The 19,257-nt window shown below is 34.5% G+C and overlaps 1 protein-coding gene across 1 annotated transcript in view; it reads left to right on the top strand.

Annotated features, from left to right (window-relative positions):
- Window positions 1–19,257, top strand: part of Eyg (eyegone) — a 105,903-nt gene that overhangs the window by 13,842 nt on the left and 72,804 nt on the right. Inside the window, 1 exon segment of the mRNA XM_074181529.1 lies at window positions 9,597–9,839. Within this exon segment, the coding sequence (XP_074037630.1) occupies window positions 9,597–9,839 (243 nt within the window).

Below are 19,257 nucleotides of genomic sequence, written 5' to 3'. Positions count from 1 at the left end.
AGATGACTATTTTAGAATTTTAGAATTGTTTCAGCATTTTTTCAAGCTTTCCGTGAAATATTTCAAAGAATTCATCAGTTACACTTGGAAGTAAAATGAATATGAACCACGTGTGATCTCAATAGAAAAATATTTGTCATCAGAATTTTGTAACTTGGTATGGTTTTAATATTTCCATATTTTCCAGTAGTACAACTTCTGGCTTTTACTGAAATTGTTCTGAATATAAATTAAGTGGTTTGAATGCAACGAAAATTTGGAGCAAGCCATTAATTGTTGTTGCCACTCAACTCATCAACAACCTGCTCAGGTAACCATGTGACCTTCAGAGGTTATTCAGGTTGTTGCAAAGGTCAAAATTCGTGTTCATAAATCTGTGGAGGTCAATATTCTTTGGGAAATTATATCACGTCCTGTTCTTGAATCAAAACTATTTGGAATGGTATTTTCGTTTTTTGTTGTGATCGATTCCTCTCCCATTGAGTTTTCTGAAATAGAATTTTTCTTCACATCTTTATTTTATAACCCCGCTCAATTCCATTCAGGAATTTTTGTTAGGTTTTCATTTCATAAAAACTTATTTCCTATTTTATACAATACGAGCGACCCGTCACGGCTCCGCACGGGTGCAATGTTAATATTGAATATAAATTCACCGACAGCAAATTTAAAGACAAGGAGAAACAGCGATGAAGAGGTAATTTTATTTTATGAACGCCCCCTTTTCCACCGCGGCTGGCGCCTTAGTCGGAATATTCAAAAATTATTGTGCATTCACAACATAAAACGAACCTACATACATAATTTCTGCCTCCGAAAATATAGCGGTATTGGGAAACAATGATAAAAAGGTAATTTTTATATGTGAACGCGCCCTTATTGCACATCTTCAACATAAAACGATAAGAACTTGTTGCAAAATGTTCAGCGTCGTGCCACGCATATGACTTTTGGTGAATTGCGTCCAACCTATCCCGAAAGACTGAGGATGGCACAACTGATAGTTTTGACCAACGTCGACTCCGTGGGGAGTATAGCTGAGTATAATTATGCTAATCAGAAAGAACTTTATGTTTTCAATAAAGATTCGCGGTTACGATGTTGTGAATTCTGACTCAGTGAATAGTTTTGAAAACAAAGTAGACATTTGCTTATTTGCTCATTTGTTTCTATGGGTATATTGATCATTTTTCTTTTCTTTTTGCATGCATTGTATAAACTTGTTGATCACTTTAGTTTTTAGGCTTACATAAGACCTTGTCCTCAGCCATAATTTGTATGTAATAAGTCACTAGGTCTAAATAGACGTAGTTCTGAAAAGACATAATTGCGAAAACTTATTTCGTGAGATCGCACAGAAATAAATCAACAAACTCATTTCATATCTCAAATTTTGAACTTAACAACTTCAATATTTACTGTAATTTCAATCAAACCGTTTTCATAACATCTTGCAATGAAACAAACATACCGTTCTACAACCTATTTATCGAATTAATCAATTTGAATCTTGGTGTAACGCAATAAGAAGTCATGCCATATGGCATGGATTAAATTGAGACAGATTAAACCTATCGCCAGACAAGATAATTCATAAATCTGTTCAATTTCTCCTCAATTATCAAGAAAGAAAGCGTGCATATAGCAGGTATGAATTACACCCAAGTAATAATTTGAAGCCGCATTAAAAATCTCGCTGAAAATATTTTTCATGGTGGTCAGCTGTATGTGTCAAATTCCTCGGCAAACATAATGATGAAGAACGCCTGGAGTGCACCTCCCTGCGGCACAACTACCTGTTAACAGGTGTGCCTCCATGCTTGCAAACATCCCTTTTTTCATGCTCATTATGCACCGTTCATTATACAAGATGTAACCGATATACTACGAATTACTGTGACGACATGTGTTTCTTACCAAAAACAAGACATTTTAACAGATTTCATTAAGGCCTTACTTGCAGATGGTTTTCCTAAGTAATGAATTTCAATGCGACTCGCAAAGAAAGTGAATTTGGTCTACAGGATAGGACTAGAAATATTGACATTTTTGATAATTAGAGCATGAAATTTAGTATGGAATATTTGATCAGGTACATAGTTACCTCAAATCAATATCAGGGTACGCGTATCGAAATATGAATAGAGGAAATCTAAACCTCATTTTCTCGGATATTCTTATAGATATTTTTGAGACACCTAATCCATTACTAAAATAAATATGGTTCAGCTTTGCTATCATTCGCCTATCAATATATCCTAAATTTTAAACACATCTTTTCCTAGCTCTCCTGCCAATAACTCACTAAAACCACTAAAATTGTATAGCCCTCCGGTTTCAATCAGTGTATTTATTAAGCAGATCCATTTTCTGTATTTGAGATGGAACACATGGGCGGAAAAGACCCGGGCCTAAGAAAGAAATCGCGTATTTTTTGTTCAAAAATGGCTTTATTCATCAACGTATTATTTCTCATCAAGAGCCATACAATACCACTTTTATAGAACGATGTATCTTTTGCCTCAGAATAAGCCTCAGTTTCAGCAATAACCTCTTCATTCGAGTGAAATTTCTTATCGGTGAGCATTTTTTTGAAGTCTGCGAACAGCCTGTAGTCGCTGGGAGCCAAATCAGGAAAATACGGTTGATGTGGGAGCAATTCGAAGTTCAATTCAAGTTTTGTCATTGTTTAGATCGACTTGTTACACGGTACGTTGTTTCGACGAAACAACATTTTTTTCTTTGCCATATGCGATCGTTTTTTTGAAACTCCTGCCTTCGAATGCTACAATAACGCATACAGTGCCTTCATTTCAAAACTTCCCACCCCTAGTACTTCGTTTAGCAGAGAGAATTTGCCTTAGGCAAAAAACACGTCAATTTAGATATCGAGGGGGAAGTTTAAAACCAGTTCCACTGGTATTTCAGGTTTAACCTCCTTACCCCTAGCTACCCCCACTTAATTATTTTAAATGGCACCCCCTATCTTGTAACACATCATTTCAAAGATCTTGAAAATCCTCACTCAACCTCATTTAGAAAATTGGAATTGGTTGATCCGTTCTCGTAAAATAGGGCAGAAAGGAAATTAATTATAATAAAAAATAAAATATTAGCTATTGCAATTAAATGAATGTACCTTACTTTATTAGGTGTTCAAAATGTTCACCGTTGATAGCTAAACAAAAGTACAATCTATTCTCGAATTCCTGTCGAACTTTCGTAAATGTTTCGTTATTAATTTGTCTGCATGTGTCAGTAATCCTGTGTCTTAGATCTTGAATGTCCTGCGGGGGAGTTTTGTATACCATTGTCTTCAAATAACTTCAGAGAAAGAAATCCAATGGCGTTAAACCCGGAGATCTCGCCGGCCATTCCAGAGCGCCTCTTCTCCCAATCCATTTGTCAGGATACCGTTGATCGAGTCACTGTCGGACATGCAATGCGTAGTGTGGCGGTGCGTCGTCCTGTTGAAAATGTAAATTTTCTAAGGACTTTGTTATGAGTGGATCGATTACATTTTCCAATAAGTTTAAATACAATTGACCAGTTGAATTTTCTTCAATAAAAATAGGGCCAATTATTTCGTTTCCTAGAATTCCAGCTCAGACGTTTATTTTTTATGGATATTGCGTATGATCCTCTCGAAACAAGTATGGATTTTCAGTATCCCAGTATCTACAGTTATGCTTATTTACAAAGTCATTAAGAAAAAAAGTTGATTAATCACTGAAGCAAATATTTTTTAATAAATTCGGGTCATTAAATTCGCAGTCATTATTTCACAAAATTCAATTCTCCTATCATAGTCATCCTCACTGAGTTGCTGAAGAATACTCATTTTGTAAGGAAATAACTTGTTCAGTTTCAAAACTTTGTGTATAGAACCAACTGAAATATTTACTAACTTAGCGACTTTCGAAATTGAAGTAGAAGGCTCAACGGCGAATTGGCCTAAAATACCAATTTTGCTGCTTTGTTGCACACAGAACCGGTCTCTTAAAATTTTTGTTTTCTTTTGAAGGTCAGTACTAACTGAAAAGCGGTGAATGCAATAAGACTAGCGCCATCTATGTGTTAGGCCTGAGAATTTTCAGCCCAGGTAGTACATGATTCACAAATCTTGCTGAATATATGGGAAAGCACAATATCGGTATGTTTCGTAGCTAGCTGTTAACCAATCATTCAGCATGATAACATATAGCATTTGAAATATTGATGTACAAGTATGTTTTGAATGAATGAATAAATTAAATTAATTGAAATATAATAATGATAAACATAAAAATAATGTTCTATATCTTACACGTTGATTCAAATATCAATCAATATTTTTGTTGTGAAGATCTGTAGTTATTATAATACAAATTTGTACAACAAAAGAAAATTTCAAAACAAATCTGAATATAAAGAAGAGTACTGTTTTCAACAAACTTGAAGTATAATCTAATGTATTCATGAACGAAACTGTTTCACTTTTGTTTTGTTGTTTTCTTCGTGTCTTCTTCTTTCCTTGTTCGATTGGATGGAATTGCAAACATCTGAAAATATATAAAATCTAAGAAATATGTTGAATTTTTTTATGATGAATTTATGTAGACTATAGCTGATAATTATCAATGAAAAACAGATGAGTCGATTTTTATGAAACTCAAAATTCGTTATCCAATTGAAAATAAAGAATGAGTGGCAAATCCACAAATTTTTGAGAAGGTAAAAATTGAAGACATTACTTTTTCTAGAAGTTATTGATTAATAATATTTAATATGGTCAATATATAGAACAAAATAGTTACTGACGTGATAGTTCCTTCTATAGGAGCAAATATGACAGAAACGTTACACATAACACTTTCGTAAGTTTCAACACATTCCAAATGAGCTCTAAAGTTTACAACAAAGAACATAACTGTATGTAAATTTCTGTTCAACAGATTCTAACCTATACTATATTTTTTTTCGAATGAACAGTAAAAGAGAATTGTATCTGTTTCTTGAAAAAGAGATTATACTTCTTTCCTTAGATTCAACACCATTCGTGAACTCATTATGAAAATGTAGTGGAGGGTTTCCGGGTCATCTTTGGTTATAACCTGCAACTGCGGCAGTCATCTTCAGAGTTCTCGAATCTATCGATTTCCAAACATTCTGAAAAATCAGATTCCAAACCTTTCTCTTTCACATGTAACACGTCATAATCGCGGATAAACTCATCTGCTAATAGAAGGTTGACAAAAATAGGATTTGTCTTCGTATTCAAGAAACTGCTTTAATGGCCTTTGATTCTTTGGATGAAGGTTCTTCTCGTTTGGAAAGTATAAAGTTTTGGCATGCACCACACGTCAACTTATATACTCATGATGTAGCTTTCACTAGGTAAAAACAATACCTGATCAGTTGTTATCATTCATTTCCAGTTTATTACGTCATTTATCATTGATCTTGGCAAATCTTTCAGAAGTCTATTCAACAGGGTTGAAAATTAGCAGATGAAAACGATGATAATATAACTACAATCAGAAAGTCAATACATATAAGTCAGTGTTTCTCAAACTTTTCGAATTCACGGCTCCCTTATGTTTTTCTTTTGAAGGTTATCGCGGCGCCCCGAACGTAAAGACTCCACTAGATATTCAATTAATAAAAGTAGGTAGGTGGCTGTTAAAACGGATTACATTATGCAATTACCCATATTATTATATTATCAGAGGATTTTTATTAATGGGTTCGACGTATTACCTTCACTCTCAGTTATCTATGTTGTGAAATGTTGTACCTTGAGACTCACCCATGGCCCACGGCGCCCCAGTAAAGGTTCCACGGCGCCCCAGGGCGCCGCGTCGCATACTTTAAGAAACACTGATATAAGTGGAAGATAATGGAATACGATCCACTTATTGTTCATTTCATGGATCAACAATGCAACTCTCATGGATATCCTCAAGAAATCCTCTTTGAATCTATAGAAGGGTATTCCATGAACATCCCTGTCATAGTTGTTCAACAAATATCTTGTTTTAACTGGGTACAAGCGACCCCTGCAACTTCTTGTTTCGCTCTGAAATGATCAATATCGTCTTAGAAATATGAATTCAAAATTATTCGAATATCTTCATTTTGGTTCAATAATTCATCGGTGTTTTCAAAATCTTATTCGAATTCAATCCCTGGAATATTTTCATCAATTTTTGATTCACAATTGAGTTGTCTGTTCAAATTTTTCTTATAGAAACTCTTTAGAGTTCATACAACATACAAAAAACATCGTTTTGAAAGAAGGTAAGATTTTGGTTTCTTTTGATGTTAGTTCCAATAATAATGAAATTGATGAATTCGTTTCTCTTACTAATTTTTGTATGAAACAAAACCGGTTCCAGGTAGAAGGTTGCTTTTATGAACAACAGGAGAGAACGGCTATGAGTAACCCCTTGTCCCCCTACCTGGAAAACCTGTTCATGAGCAGATTCAAAATGGAAATCAAAGAAAAGTCAAAGTATGGCTAAGGTATGTGGATGATATTTTCGCGATATTCGATAACAAAAAATGGAATATTGAGGACTTTGTTTCCTTTTTAAATAATAGATTTCCATCAATGAAATTCACGTATGAGTTAGAAATAAAGGACAACTTTCTTGACGTTTTGATAATGAGGAGCCGATATGGAGGGTTAGAATATGATGTATATAGAAAGGAAACAAGCACGTTCAGGTATATTCCTGACAGTTCACATCATTGTGGACAGCACAAACGTGCTGGGTTAAATTTTCTAGTGCATCGCTATTTGACTTTTCCTCTAACACGTGAGAGTTTCACAAAAGAAAAATGTACAATACAGGAAATAACAGCAACTAACGATTTCTCGAGGGGTATTGTAGATGACACAATAAGGAAAAAGAAGTTTAGGTTAAGAATGAACGAAATCTCGACATTTAGGAAGGACAAAAACCAATATAAATATATCTCAGTTCCATACCACCAATATACTAAGAACTTTGAAAAGATTTTCAAGGAACAAGGTATGAAGGTGGTTTTTAAAACAAGTCATACACTACAGAGAATTTTAGGAAGTCCAAAAGACAAAGTCGAGAATTCGGAAAAGTCTGGAATTTACGAAATTGAAGGTGTGGACTGCATTGCAAAACATTATGGACAGACAATGATATCTATTAAAATAAGATATGAGGAACACTTAGCACACTTGAAATATGGAACACCTGAAAAATCAGCAGTCGCCCATCATATTTTGCAACAAAACAATTCCATAGACTTCAGTTCATTAAGATTAGTTAGACAAGTTGACAACAACAGGCAACTAGATGCCTATGAGAGTGTAGAAATGAATAAACATAATAATATCATGAATAACAATGGTGGACCAATACCTGAAAAAATACTATATATCTTGTTGAAATGATACTTTATTTATTAGATTCACCTGACTATTACATAAGGACACATTGTAAAATCAAAATTAATTCAAGACAAGTAGATAGGGAAATATGTGAAATTAATTTTATATAGCTTATAATATTTCCATTATCAGATTCACCTTACTATTACATAAAGACACATTGTAAAATTTATTTAAGACTAGTAGATGAGGTAGTATGTTAAATTAATTTTATATAGCTTATAATTTTTCAGTTATTACATTTACCTGACTTTTACATAAGGACACATTGTGAAATTAATTCAAGACAAGTAGATAAGGCAAATTGTAAAATTGATTTAAGACACTTTGTAAGTATGATTAGCTTGAGCTTCCTCTTGAAGAGGATCACGTGGTGATCGAAACACGTGTCGAGGTGTTAAAATAACGGTATGGTGTTGGGAAAAAACTCCAGTAATATTTATGGAAAAGTTGTTCAAAAATGTTCAAGATCATATTTTAATATCAACCTGTATATGTGTACTCAATTGAAAAAACAATTTTTTCATTATTGCAACAGTATCTGTCAGAAATGGATTAAAATATTTTTATTATTTCCTCACCAAATCCACAATAATTTGAAATAACATATATTATATTCCAAAACCTGTTTCATATGGAAATCAATACTGATTAAAGTTTTCAAAACCAGAAGTCCGATCCTGATACTAAAAATTCACTTATGAAAGAAAGCGACTGTGTAATCACCAACTTTAAAAAGCGATATTTTATGAAGTCGTTCATGTAGATGGAACAGGTTTTGTTTTTGGATAATTTGGCTATAAATATTCAATGCATGACTCTATTCCGGACCAAATTGCTTCTTGATTACTGCAAAAACGGGGTCCTTATGCAGGTCAGTTATGTGATTTTCTTCTGGTCAATAATCCGCGATATAATTTGCAAACAAATTGTTTTATTTAATTCTTTTTACGTCAGTTGTATGATAGGTGAAAGGTCTGTGTAATGGAGGCGACTGATGAGAGGATTGTTAGTAAAAAATGGGTAATATTTTGAGCATTATTTTGGTGAATTTTGGAACTGGAAACTCCCGCTTTATGAAATAACACATATGAAATAAACCAAAGTTTCGTCAAACCTTGTGAAGTTTGAAATGTGGCAGTAATGTAGTGTTTATTGTACAGTTTGAAAAGTGGCAGTGATGTAGTGTTTTTATGTGTCTCAGTATCTTCTAAATAATATCATAAAAAATTGATCAAATTTCAAAATTTCGGTTCTTTTCGAATATTTCGGGAACTAATTAGAACTTCCTTCAGAGTTTGTCTCTCTCAGAGTATCTGTTTTGTGATTATCTTGAACAGAGAGTATGATTTTCATAAATGTATATTATGGTGATCACGCAACCAAAATACCATGATTTTTGGAAAACCTTCTATGTCATTTTCTATCTTTCACTTTTACTTTAAGGTTTTACTAGTGACTCTAATTTAGGCATATTGAAGTGAACTCTCTTGCATTTTATCAGTTCGAACTTCCATTGTCCAATATGCTGTGAATTGATTTGAACTCCCTGAAAGGGTCTATAAAATCTAAAAAGACTGACTGAAAAATAACAATTGTACTAAACAAAAAACTAGAATTACAATGAAATGAAATACAAGCAATAATTGACAAACGAACTGTTAACAAGAAATGAAAATTAAAAATTGTTAACAATGAATTAAAATTAAAAATTAAAAGATTCCAAGCCAACTTATTTCAGAGTAACTTCACAGTAACTTGCCTCAGAATCTTTAAATTTTTAATTTTAATTTCTTCTTGATAACTTTTAATTTTCATTTCTTGTTAATAGTTAAATTTTTAATTGTTGCTTGGATTTTATTTCATTGTGATTCCAGTTCTTTGCTTAATATAATTGTTATTTTTCAGCTAATCTTTTTAATTTTCATAGATCCTTTCAGGGATTTCAAATAAATTCATATCATATTAGATAATGGAAGTCCTAACTAATGGAATGCACCACAAAACATTGTCAAAAACCTTCAAAAAGAACCCCCTCTTTGAAATTATTCATTTTGGTCAGCAAGCAAAAAATATAAACCCACTAAAAGCCAGAATTTTCGGGATTTGAAGCCACTACAAAAATTTGGAAGTTTCATAATATAAATCATAAGCTACATTCCATAATCTTCCATTTCTGTTTCAGTTTCGTCATCATCCGCCTCTATTACCAGTCAAGTATCAGCTACACCTTCTTCAGCTATTCCTTCATCGCTTGGTCCTGCAGCGCTGAGGGAATTGTACGGCAGTACCGCTGCAACCCCTGGACACCCCCTGGCTTCTCTAGTTTCGCAACAGAGGTTTTTGGAGTTATCAAGGTTTGGTTTGAGGCATTATGACTTAGCGCAGCACATGCTCACACAACAGGGGGCTGTAACAAAACTACTAGGTAAGTTTTATTCAGTTTGAGTAGCTATAATTTCGTACAATACTTATAGAAGGACTTAAGGATGACCTTTTCATTCTCCAAGCTAATCTATTCAAATGATGAAGTAATAATTGTAGTAAGTCGAAACTATTCTAGAGTCATGTTGAGAAGTTCGTTTTGTTTGTTTGCTAATGGGGATTTGAAGAGATTCTTCGCAGCCAAGAATTGCCTGCAAAATTTCTCTAAATAATCGAATATTGATTTCGATGAAAATGGGTAAGTTGTGTTTGTGGTATATTAGCATATTTCTGATTTACCCCTCTTTCGAGAAAATCAAGCGGGCTAAACAAGTCGAATAATTGCTTCAAATAATATATCGAAGACAGATAAATCCATAACCATTCTCGATTTTCCATACAATCTAGATCTCTAGGCCAATCTGGCAAATGGATCATCTAATTAACGATTCACTTTTTTCAAAGGTTTTCATAACAAATCATTTCTTCATCATTTCCTTCAAAAGATATTTTTTAACCATAAACATATTCAATAAATTTTCAATTCAGAATGGAGGTGTTATAAATGATCAATGATATAGAAATTTCATATGAAAAGCCCACCGGTTGAACTCAATTATGCAAATTGCTAAAGATATCTATTTGGAATTGAAATTAGTTTCATTCTGTCCAAATATTGATATTGATCATAAATCAAGTTAATGAGAAATATCAATTTGATTGGCGATTCAATGAACGAAAACGATTAATAAATTGTTATGATTTCAATGATAGATATAAAGATTGCTGAATATTTTATATTATCAATATGTTGGTTGAATAAATAATGTAGGTTGATTGATATAACATGTCTTGAAGAGGTTTTGATACAATTATGTTTTATATATCTACTTATATTGATGATGAGAGTAATGAATGCCAGTGTTCAATGACGTGATTCCGGATTTATAAAGGACAGTTTGGTGAATTCCAACTTTGTATTTGTGTTGCTATTGATGAGAAGAGTTCTAACACAGAGTCTACAGGAACAAAATGATTCACGAAGTAATGAGGTTCATAGAAAATGCTATACTTGAAGCATATACATCGTCAGAAAAGATAGGATTTTTGTCGTAAATCTTGGAGTAACTGAACAATTCCCTTCAAAATCTGAGAGGTCAGTTTCAAACCTTTGGCTATAATTATTGAGACTTCAAAAAAACAACCTTGATAACTAGTGTATTTAGTTGTCAATGAACAAGTATATGAACCGAAACATGGAAGTGTCGAAAATAAAAATGTACCGTAACTTTTTGCAAACATTTTTTCAAGTGTTCGCTCAACGTTGATGAAGAGACTTTTCCAAAGTTGAAAATGACTTCAATTTCAGTAAGTTTTCATTGAGGTAAATTGGTTGAGTGGTAGTGGTGTGTATAGCTATGAGCCGAAATATCTCGAGTGAAATCCGCCTTCGATTAGATATTTCTCTCTGATAACAGTAGTCGATGTAGCTTACATAAAAAAGCTTCCGTTTTCATATAATGATTGCTTGATTTGCACCTGAAAGAATAACAGAATGAGCATCCATATGCATATGACATTTATTACATATGTATTCATGATTACCAATTGAATGTTGCAAAATTCATCTTTGAAGTCTTCAAGAACTTGTCACCCGTCAGACAGAAATTCTTTCAATAGTCAATTAAGGAAAGTTTAGTCAATACTACTACTGGCATCAGTTTTCTGTATTCTGATAACATAGAGTGAAACAGCCTCAACGTATTTAGAGATTTTGATCATATTTTTGTAGGAATTAATGCTGTTTCCTATTCTCGAAGTATCAGTGATATCACGATTACTGCCCTGACGCAATATGCACAAACAAATTGTCAACATATGAAGGCGTTTAACTATTTGTACTAATTGAACCGTAACGTAACGTCACACGTACACGTGCAGTTTGTTGCGAGATATCTTGGTTTGATTCAAGAATCGTTTTGAGTTTCCATCCTTCAAATGAATTCGTTACGTAAACGAACGTAACCGAATGAAGCCTTAAATAAGATACGTTATACATAAATTCTTGTCCTAACTGGTCACCATGCGTAACGTAAAAATCCTTTGATGAAACGCATCGGCTAAAAACTGACGAATGGCGGTTTGAATTGTGACAATTACGCTTGTTGAAGTCGCTGAGGATGTTGAAGCCAACTGAACTAGCCGTAACGTATCGTCTCAGCTGTTACGTTACGGGCAATTTGTTGTAAATGGATACGCGCCTTGACGTTACAACTGGAGGAAAGGGAGTGTGCAAGGAAGTATGTTTGCTTGTTATTCGTCACCAATTCGACACGCGTTACTGTTTTAGTTTCAACCACTGTTTGTCAGGTTTCAGCTATCTCGTCGTATTAAAATACAGAATATAAATAGTATCTCCATAAACTTGAACTGTTCAACAACAGGAGTACAAATGATTGGACCTAGTTTGAAGCCAAAACGAATTGAATGAAGACGAGTAATTGGTTAGGGAGCGCAATCCGTAAATCAATCATTCAAGCTCTGGACTTTTTCCCCATGATCACATTAAGTTGAATCTTTACAGTTAGATATGTAGTAAAGTCGAATAGTTTAACGTAATAAGATATACAGAAGTGGAAGACCTCAAGCTTATTGGAGAGGTTATTTTTCTAGAGGAGGTTGACTTGGCGCATGAATAATTTAAACAGATGGAATGAGATAAGTCAGTAAGATGGAAAAATGGGCTTTTCTGGATCTAAGATACTGTCTAAATCACGAATACCATCGAAGCTATTTCATGTTTCATTAGGGCAATGATCATGCACATTATTTGTATCACTATACAGATAAACATTTTCAACTAGAGTGAATCTGTGGAAGAAGCAACATCAAATTGCCTTTACGGTTACTTGATTTGGTACCTTTTGTTTTACTCTCGTGGGGACACCTGAAAATTGAGAAAATATGATATATTTTAAATAACTGGTTACTGCATATTACATCTAAAATGTTGTTTATTTGTTTATTTTTGTTTGATAACCCTGTGAATTTAAACATCATCGAAACTCTCCTGGTACCTTGATTCAAGCAAAGGTGTTCAAAATCAGAATACCAAATAGAGCGATAAAAATCTCCCACCTCTGCGGAACAGTTGGTGGCGATCACCGTATTGTTGTCCAAAGGGCAAAACCGCGCTGCCATAAATTCCGAGTTAATTGTTGGTGAAAAGCGACCACGATTTATTCATTCTGGTTATGAGAATTTATATCTATAATTCTTAATAAATGATAGGATTTGAGAGTAATCCAAAGATTTGTTATAGGTTTTAATTGCATATCACGGTCTCGATTAAGATCTTTGTTTTTTACGGGTGCCTCCGATAACCATCGACTTAATCACAGATATTAAAGGAGCGAGAATTATTCCGACACAACTGATAATTAGATAAATCAGATCTTGGACGAAGTGTCTTTCGAGATAATCGCTCATTGGGACTGTGATTTGTTTGGGAAAGGACTCGTTTCGGACGGCCGTGAATGATTGAAGAGGATTAAGATGGTTAAACATCGAGGAGAAAATCTTGAATTTACATCGTTTAATGACCAAAATGTATACCGCCAATTGAAACAATTGAGTTGGTTGAGCGTCTCTTAGAAAGAGACCATATTAATTGTTAAATATATTCTAAATTCTGTTACCCGGTGACTGAATACGTCGAATGTAGGACGAATACGGATGCGATATATAGTAAAAGTACTAATTCCATTCAAAGACCATTTCACAACTTAAATTTTTGTTTCAAGTGACATGAAACTGACATAATCAATCAAAATCCCATAAACTTAGAGTGTACAAAAAATACATGAGCTAGAGGAGAGTTTCCAAAATCGTACCGTCTCCTAAATCGTACCACATTAATTTTAATACGAAATAGAGTGACTACAGCGTTCGTGCGGTGCTCCCAGCAAGTACTGCTTAAGCGTCATTTAGACAGTAAAAATATAAAGGCCAATGAAGGTCCCAAAGCTATGGGACGTCACCCTACATTACCACCCGATGTAGAGCAAAAGCTTGCACATCATCTAAAAAAAGTAGAAGCGTGTTTCTTTGGGCTCACAATAACGGACGTGCGTAGACTCGCATTTCAAATTGTTGTTAGAAATGGTATCCCTCACGTATTTAATGAGGAGAAACAGATCGCTGGTAAAAAATGGTATTACAACTTCATGAAACGTCACAAGGACATTTCCCTTCGTGAGCGTCAGGCTACATCCTTGGCAATGGCACAAGGGTTTTCTAAAGGCAATGTCAAAGAATTCTTTGACATTTTGAAAAATACTATTGATGAAAATAAAATTGATGCAACTACTATTTTTAACATTGACGAGACAGGCGTAAGCACCGTACAATACAAATGTCAGACGGTGATAGCTGAGAAGGGGAAACGTGCTGTAGGTTCGATATCTAGTAGAGAAAGAGGTGTCAATACAACTGTTGTGTGCCAATACCAGATATCAATACCAGATTTCACAATTAGTAACTGAATCATATGGTAAGTCTGTGACGAATGAGAATTTGTGTAACGGATTTAAATGTAGTGGTGTGTGGCCCGTTGACTCCTCCATCTTTAAAGAGTCAGACTTTTTGCCAGCAGAATATCTCAACACAACTTTAGATCAGAATCGAGAAGACAGTGAATGTTTAGAACAAGAGAAAACTTGCTTGGGTGAAAATCAGACTCTTGATATTGAAGTAACCTCACCTAACCTAAAGAAATGGATCTAAACTCAGATCTAATTCAAAAGTGCAAAAAGCAGTTATATTAACCAGTAGCTCCTACAAAAATGAAATTGAAGTATGTTACGAGCTGAAATTGGCTAAAGAGAAGGTCAAAGAGCTCCAGATGAAAAAACTGCCTTTATCTGAAGAGATGAAAGTGACCGAGACACCGATAAGAAGGCTGTCGTTTCAAAAACAGATCCAAATCTAGTAATCTTAAATCCAGCTGGAACTTTTGCCCAGAGTGACATCATCATTGAAATCGAACCTGAAGATTGGTTTTGCTCGGTTTGTGAGGAAAATTCAATCGAGGACATGGTGTAGTGCATGCTTTGTGATAAATGGGTTCACGAAAGTTGTGTCGGCTCAAAGGCAAAAATCAAGAAATTTGTTTGCTCAAATTGTATTTGGTTCTTAATAAAACACAGACCAAGAGAAACACTTTGTATCTAAAAAGTATAGGAAGATACTGCATTGAATAAAAGTTTCTTCAACCATTCATGCCATTTCATTGTTTAATTCACTTCAATTTCAACTTTATCCAAGGTGGTACGATTTAGAAAGTTGGAGTTGCGATTTGGGCAACTGGTTTCCTAAATCGTACCGATTGTATCGCTTTACAAAAAGTGATTCACCTTAGTCTAATATCACCATATCAGATACTGAAATTTAGATTTACCTGTCTAAATAACCAATACTTCTTAGGGTTACGGTACTTTTGCACAGGTTCTCCCTATATGGTGTAACAAAAATAAAATGTAAAAAGAGGTACGATTTAGGCAACCTTCCTTTACTCCCTTGAAGTAGGTTCAACTACTCAATTTACTATAAGTTCAATCTTTGAACTTTTCGACCATATCTTGTAGTAATCTGCGGTGAAGAACTCTGTATTTGTTTCTTGTATTTCTTCTGTATCTTCGCTTCTACTTTCTTTCATATTTCTTTTATCGAATATCAGAGATAGATCTGAATCTTTGCTGCAATTCATCTCTAAACGGTACACTTGTTATACCGGTAGGAGTACTGATCATTTTGATGTTTTCAATTTCACTAATCGTGTATTATTGTCGCGACCAAATATCAATTCTTCAACATGAGCTAAAGGCCATTCCTGTCGTTTCAGATTATCAGCTCCTATCAGTCCAACATCACCAAGCTTGATTTATCTCTGAAATAATTTCTTTGACGATAATTTGAGTTGTCCTGAATATTCAATTCTGAATCTTTTACGAAGGTCATCTTTGAGTTCCATTCTGTACCTTACATGTTTTCTTAAATTCGAATCATCTACAGCGTCTATATCTAGAACTCCACATTCCAAATTCCCTTGAGAAACATAGCGAAGGGTGGAACAAGATCTTTACTAGCGCCATGCAAATGAGTGAGAGGCCTCGAATTCAGTATATATTCACAATCAGAAAGAATTGTGGACAATTCCTCATAGGTTAGACTGGCTATACCTAAGACTTTCCTGAGTGAATTTTTCATGATTCCGAACAACCTTGTCCACCAACCACCCTACCAGGAAGCTGTTGGAGAATTGAATTTCCACACTATTCTCTCGGCAGTACTGAACATTGTTCCCATTTTCCAATCCAACTGCGAAAAAGCATTTTTCGCTCCAACAAAATTTGTACCATAATCGCTGTATATAGTTGATGATCGTCCTCTTCTGGCCACAAATCTCCTTAATGATTGTAAAAATACATCTGTAGAAAGTGACGATAAGAGTTCAAAGTGAACAGCTCTATAAATATCACACGCATATATAAACGTATCCAAGCTTCTTCCCCAGTTCGACTATAAAATAGGCCAGCTAAATCCACACCAATGATTTCGAAAACATGAGCTTGTCGGACAAGGTTTTCAGGTAGTGCTACAGATGGAACATCTATATATTTTGAGCTGAATCTGCGGCATTTCACACATTTCGAAATGATAGATATGACTGCTTTTCTTCCTCTGATAATTCAGAACTTCTCTCTCAAAATACTTAGTGAACCCTGAACTCCAACATGAAATAATGTTATATGAGTGTCATAAATGAGTTTACTCACAATGAAATGTTTAGATGGTAGATAGGAAACCGAAAATCTAGAAGGTCATCTCTTCGGGAAGATCTTAGTTCTAATCCTTATAATACCATCATCATTGACAAAACAACAAAAATTTTCCAACTGGGAGTCGTTGACCCCTTTGAAGGCTTCACTTTGCAGAAATTTTATGATGCATTTTTCTGCCAACTCTATTTCTGTCAAAGACAGTTCTCCATGAAAACGTTTCCCAACCTTTTGATCCAACCAAGTACTCTAATGATCTTAGTGAACTTCCAAATTCGTTCATGATACCAGGAAAAAACGTTAGTCGATGATAAATTAGTTGAAGTGCTAATTCCTTTCTCAGACGCGATTGTCTTGTCATCTTTGATGTATTGTTGACTAGGCCAATGTTTTGGAGATTTCTTCAGCCATTCATATCTACTTCATCATTTCCACACAATCAGTTGTCTGGATGAACAACCACGTGATGGAATATCTGCAGGATTGAGATCTCCAGGAACGTGATACCAATTATTTGGACTTGTTTGGACTTGTCAAGCTTCTAATTTCTTTTACTCGGTTCCAAACAAAAGGTTTCCATTTTTCATCATCTTTAATCCAAGATCAGACCAGTAATAAACTAACACATTTGGATCTGTACTATCCGTGACAGTTTTAGATAATCTCGCTCCTATTGTTGCTGCCAACAATTCCAATCGAGGAATGGTCATTCTTTCAACCTTTGGCTTGTACAGGTTAACCAGTCACTCCCTTAAATGTTTCAGATCTCATAAATTAGGCGATGTCGTAAGCGCTTTGACTAGCGTCACAGAAGACGTGTAAACTACAGTGGAGTTTTCCTTCGGTGGAATCAAATAGCCATCTGGGTATTTTCAAGTTCAAAAGTATGGGAATTTCTTTAACTCAATTCAGAAAACTGCTTCTAATTTCCTCTTGAACCTCAGCATCCCAGCCTATTTTCAAATTCCATATCTTTTGCAATAATAATTTGGGACAAAGAAATACTGGACATGAACAGCCAATGGGATCGAATAATCGATGAACTGTTGACAAAATTAACCGCTTTGTGACTACTTCTGTGGTAATATATCGAAACCACTCAGAATTGAGCTGGAGTTTATCTGAGTTTTTATTCCACCATATTGATCATTCAGTAAAACAGGTCATTCTATTTCTATCTACTATGACCATTATTGAAATTGATGATAAACATCTGATTCGTACCCAGAGAAAACAGTTAATTCTCAAAAAGTCTGGAAAAATTAAGACACACTGACATTTATTGGAGAGTAGAAAAAAGTTGCAAGCTGAGACAAAAATTAATATAGAAAAAATGGAAGGGCTTATTTGATAAATTTATCTTTTTGAATAATGTGAATTGGGGTTATTTTACAATAAGTATACAAATATGTTCGATAATAGTCATCGGAGGAGGAGATATTTCATCACAGAACCAGTTTCCCCATGGTTGAACGATACCAACTCCCCGCCGTAATTCAAACTGAATAAAACGAGATGGAAATAAATTAAGCAAACACCCGCGGGTGGTACCTACTTGGTACGGAGATACAAATTCAATACGGTAGCATAGAAATCTGCATTGAATGCCTTTCGCAATGGACGTTCTGCTACCGATCTAAATTACATAATAATTTCCGTTTTCGAACAACGCGAATGCAACAGTACAAGTGCCTATTACAGCATCCAACTTATAATTTTCCTAGTGTTACATTGTAATATATCGCCGTCTAATTGCCGAGAGAGCCGATTTTACTGTTTGCTCTGTTCACTGATGGGAGATAGAAGTGATCGAGTGCTAGGAGGATACGGGTGAAATTGGAGAGATTTGTTACTGTGAGTTGGGTAATTATGAGAAATCAGTCCTCTCGAAGTCATGGAGTTGTTGGGTATACATAAAAGATGGGAATCAAGAAACATATGAGAAGGAATACAGAAAATATATAAAGGTCAACTAACTCAAGGGACGACATCCGCTTATTATAACTGCATCAATGTTTTTGAAAATAAATCAAAAGCCTCCTGACGAATTGTACATTATATGAGGGAAAAGAAAAAGATTGAGGATACGATATATCATCCAATAAATTTAACAATTTGTTCATCATCATTGTTCATCGTATTGTGAAATACTAACGTGGGTAGGCATTGCAAAAAGGTAAAAAACTTCAAGAAACTCAAACTTATCCATAACAAACAGTACCTACAGGGATTCAACCAAAGCATTATATGAAGAGGCTGGTAGGTATATTGGATATCAGACAATTATTTTTTTCTGAGCATATCAATGAACTATCTAAAATATTTGATATCAAACAATTATTTTTTTCTGAGCATATCAATCAATCATTTAAAAAAATCTTTGGAACAAATTAAAGGCATTTATGACCAGACATATATTCCAAAAGGTGACACAACGACTATCCAGCGATGCTACAACTTTTTGAGTCCGATTCTATACGCCACTATTCCTGGAGAAATGAAGAAACTACATTCTGCTGGATTTTTAGACATCAATTGAAAGTGGGGATTTATTCAACTCCGAGAGTGGAAATTCACAATTTG

Source organism: Leptinotarsa decemlineata, unplaced genomic scaffold (assembly GCF_025532065.1).
Source record: "Leptinotarsa decemlineata unplaced genomic scaffold, Ldec_3_MD MMD2_tig00026314_RagTag_RagTag, whole genome shotgun sequence".
NCBI lineage: Eukaryota > Metazoa > Arthropoda > Insecta > Coleoptera > Chrysomelidae > Leptinotarsa > Leptinotarsa decemlineata.
Note: the sequence above shows the minus strand (reverse complement) of the source record. Positions and strands in the feature narration are given on the sequence as shown.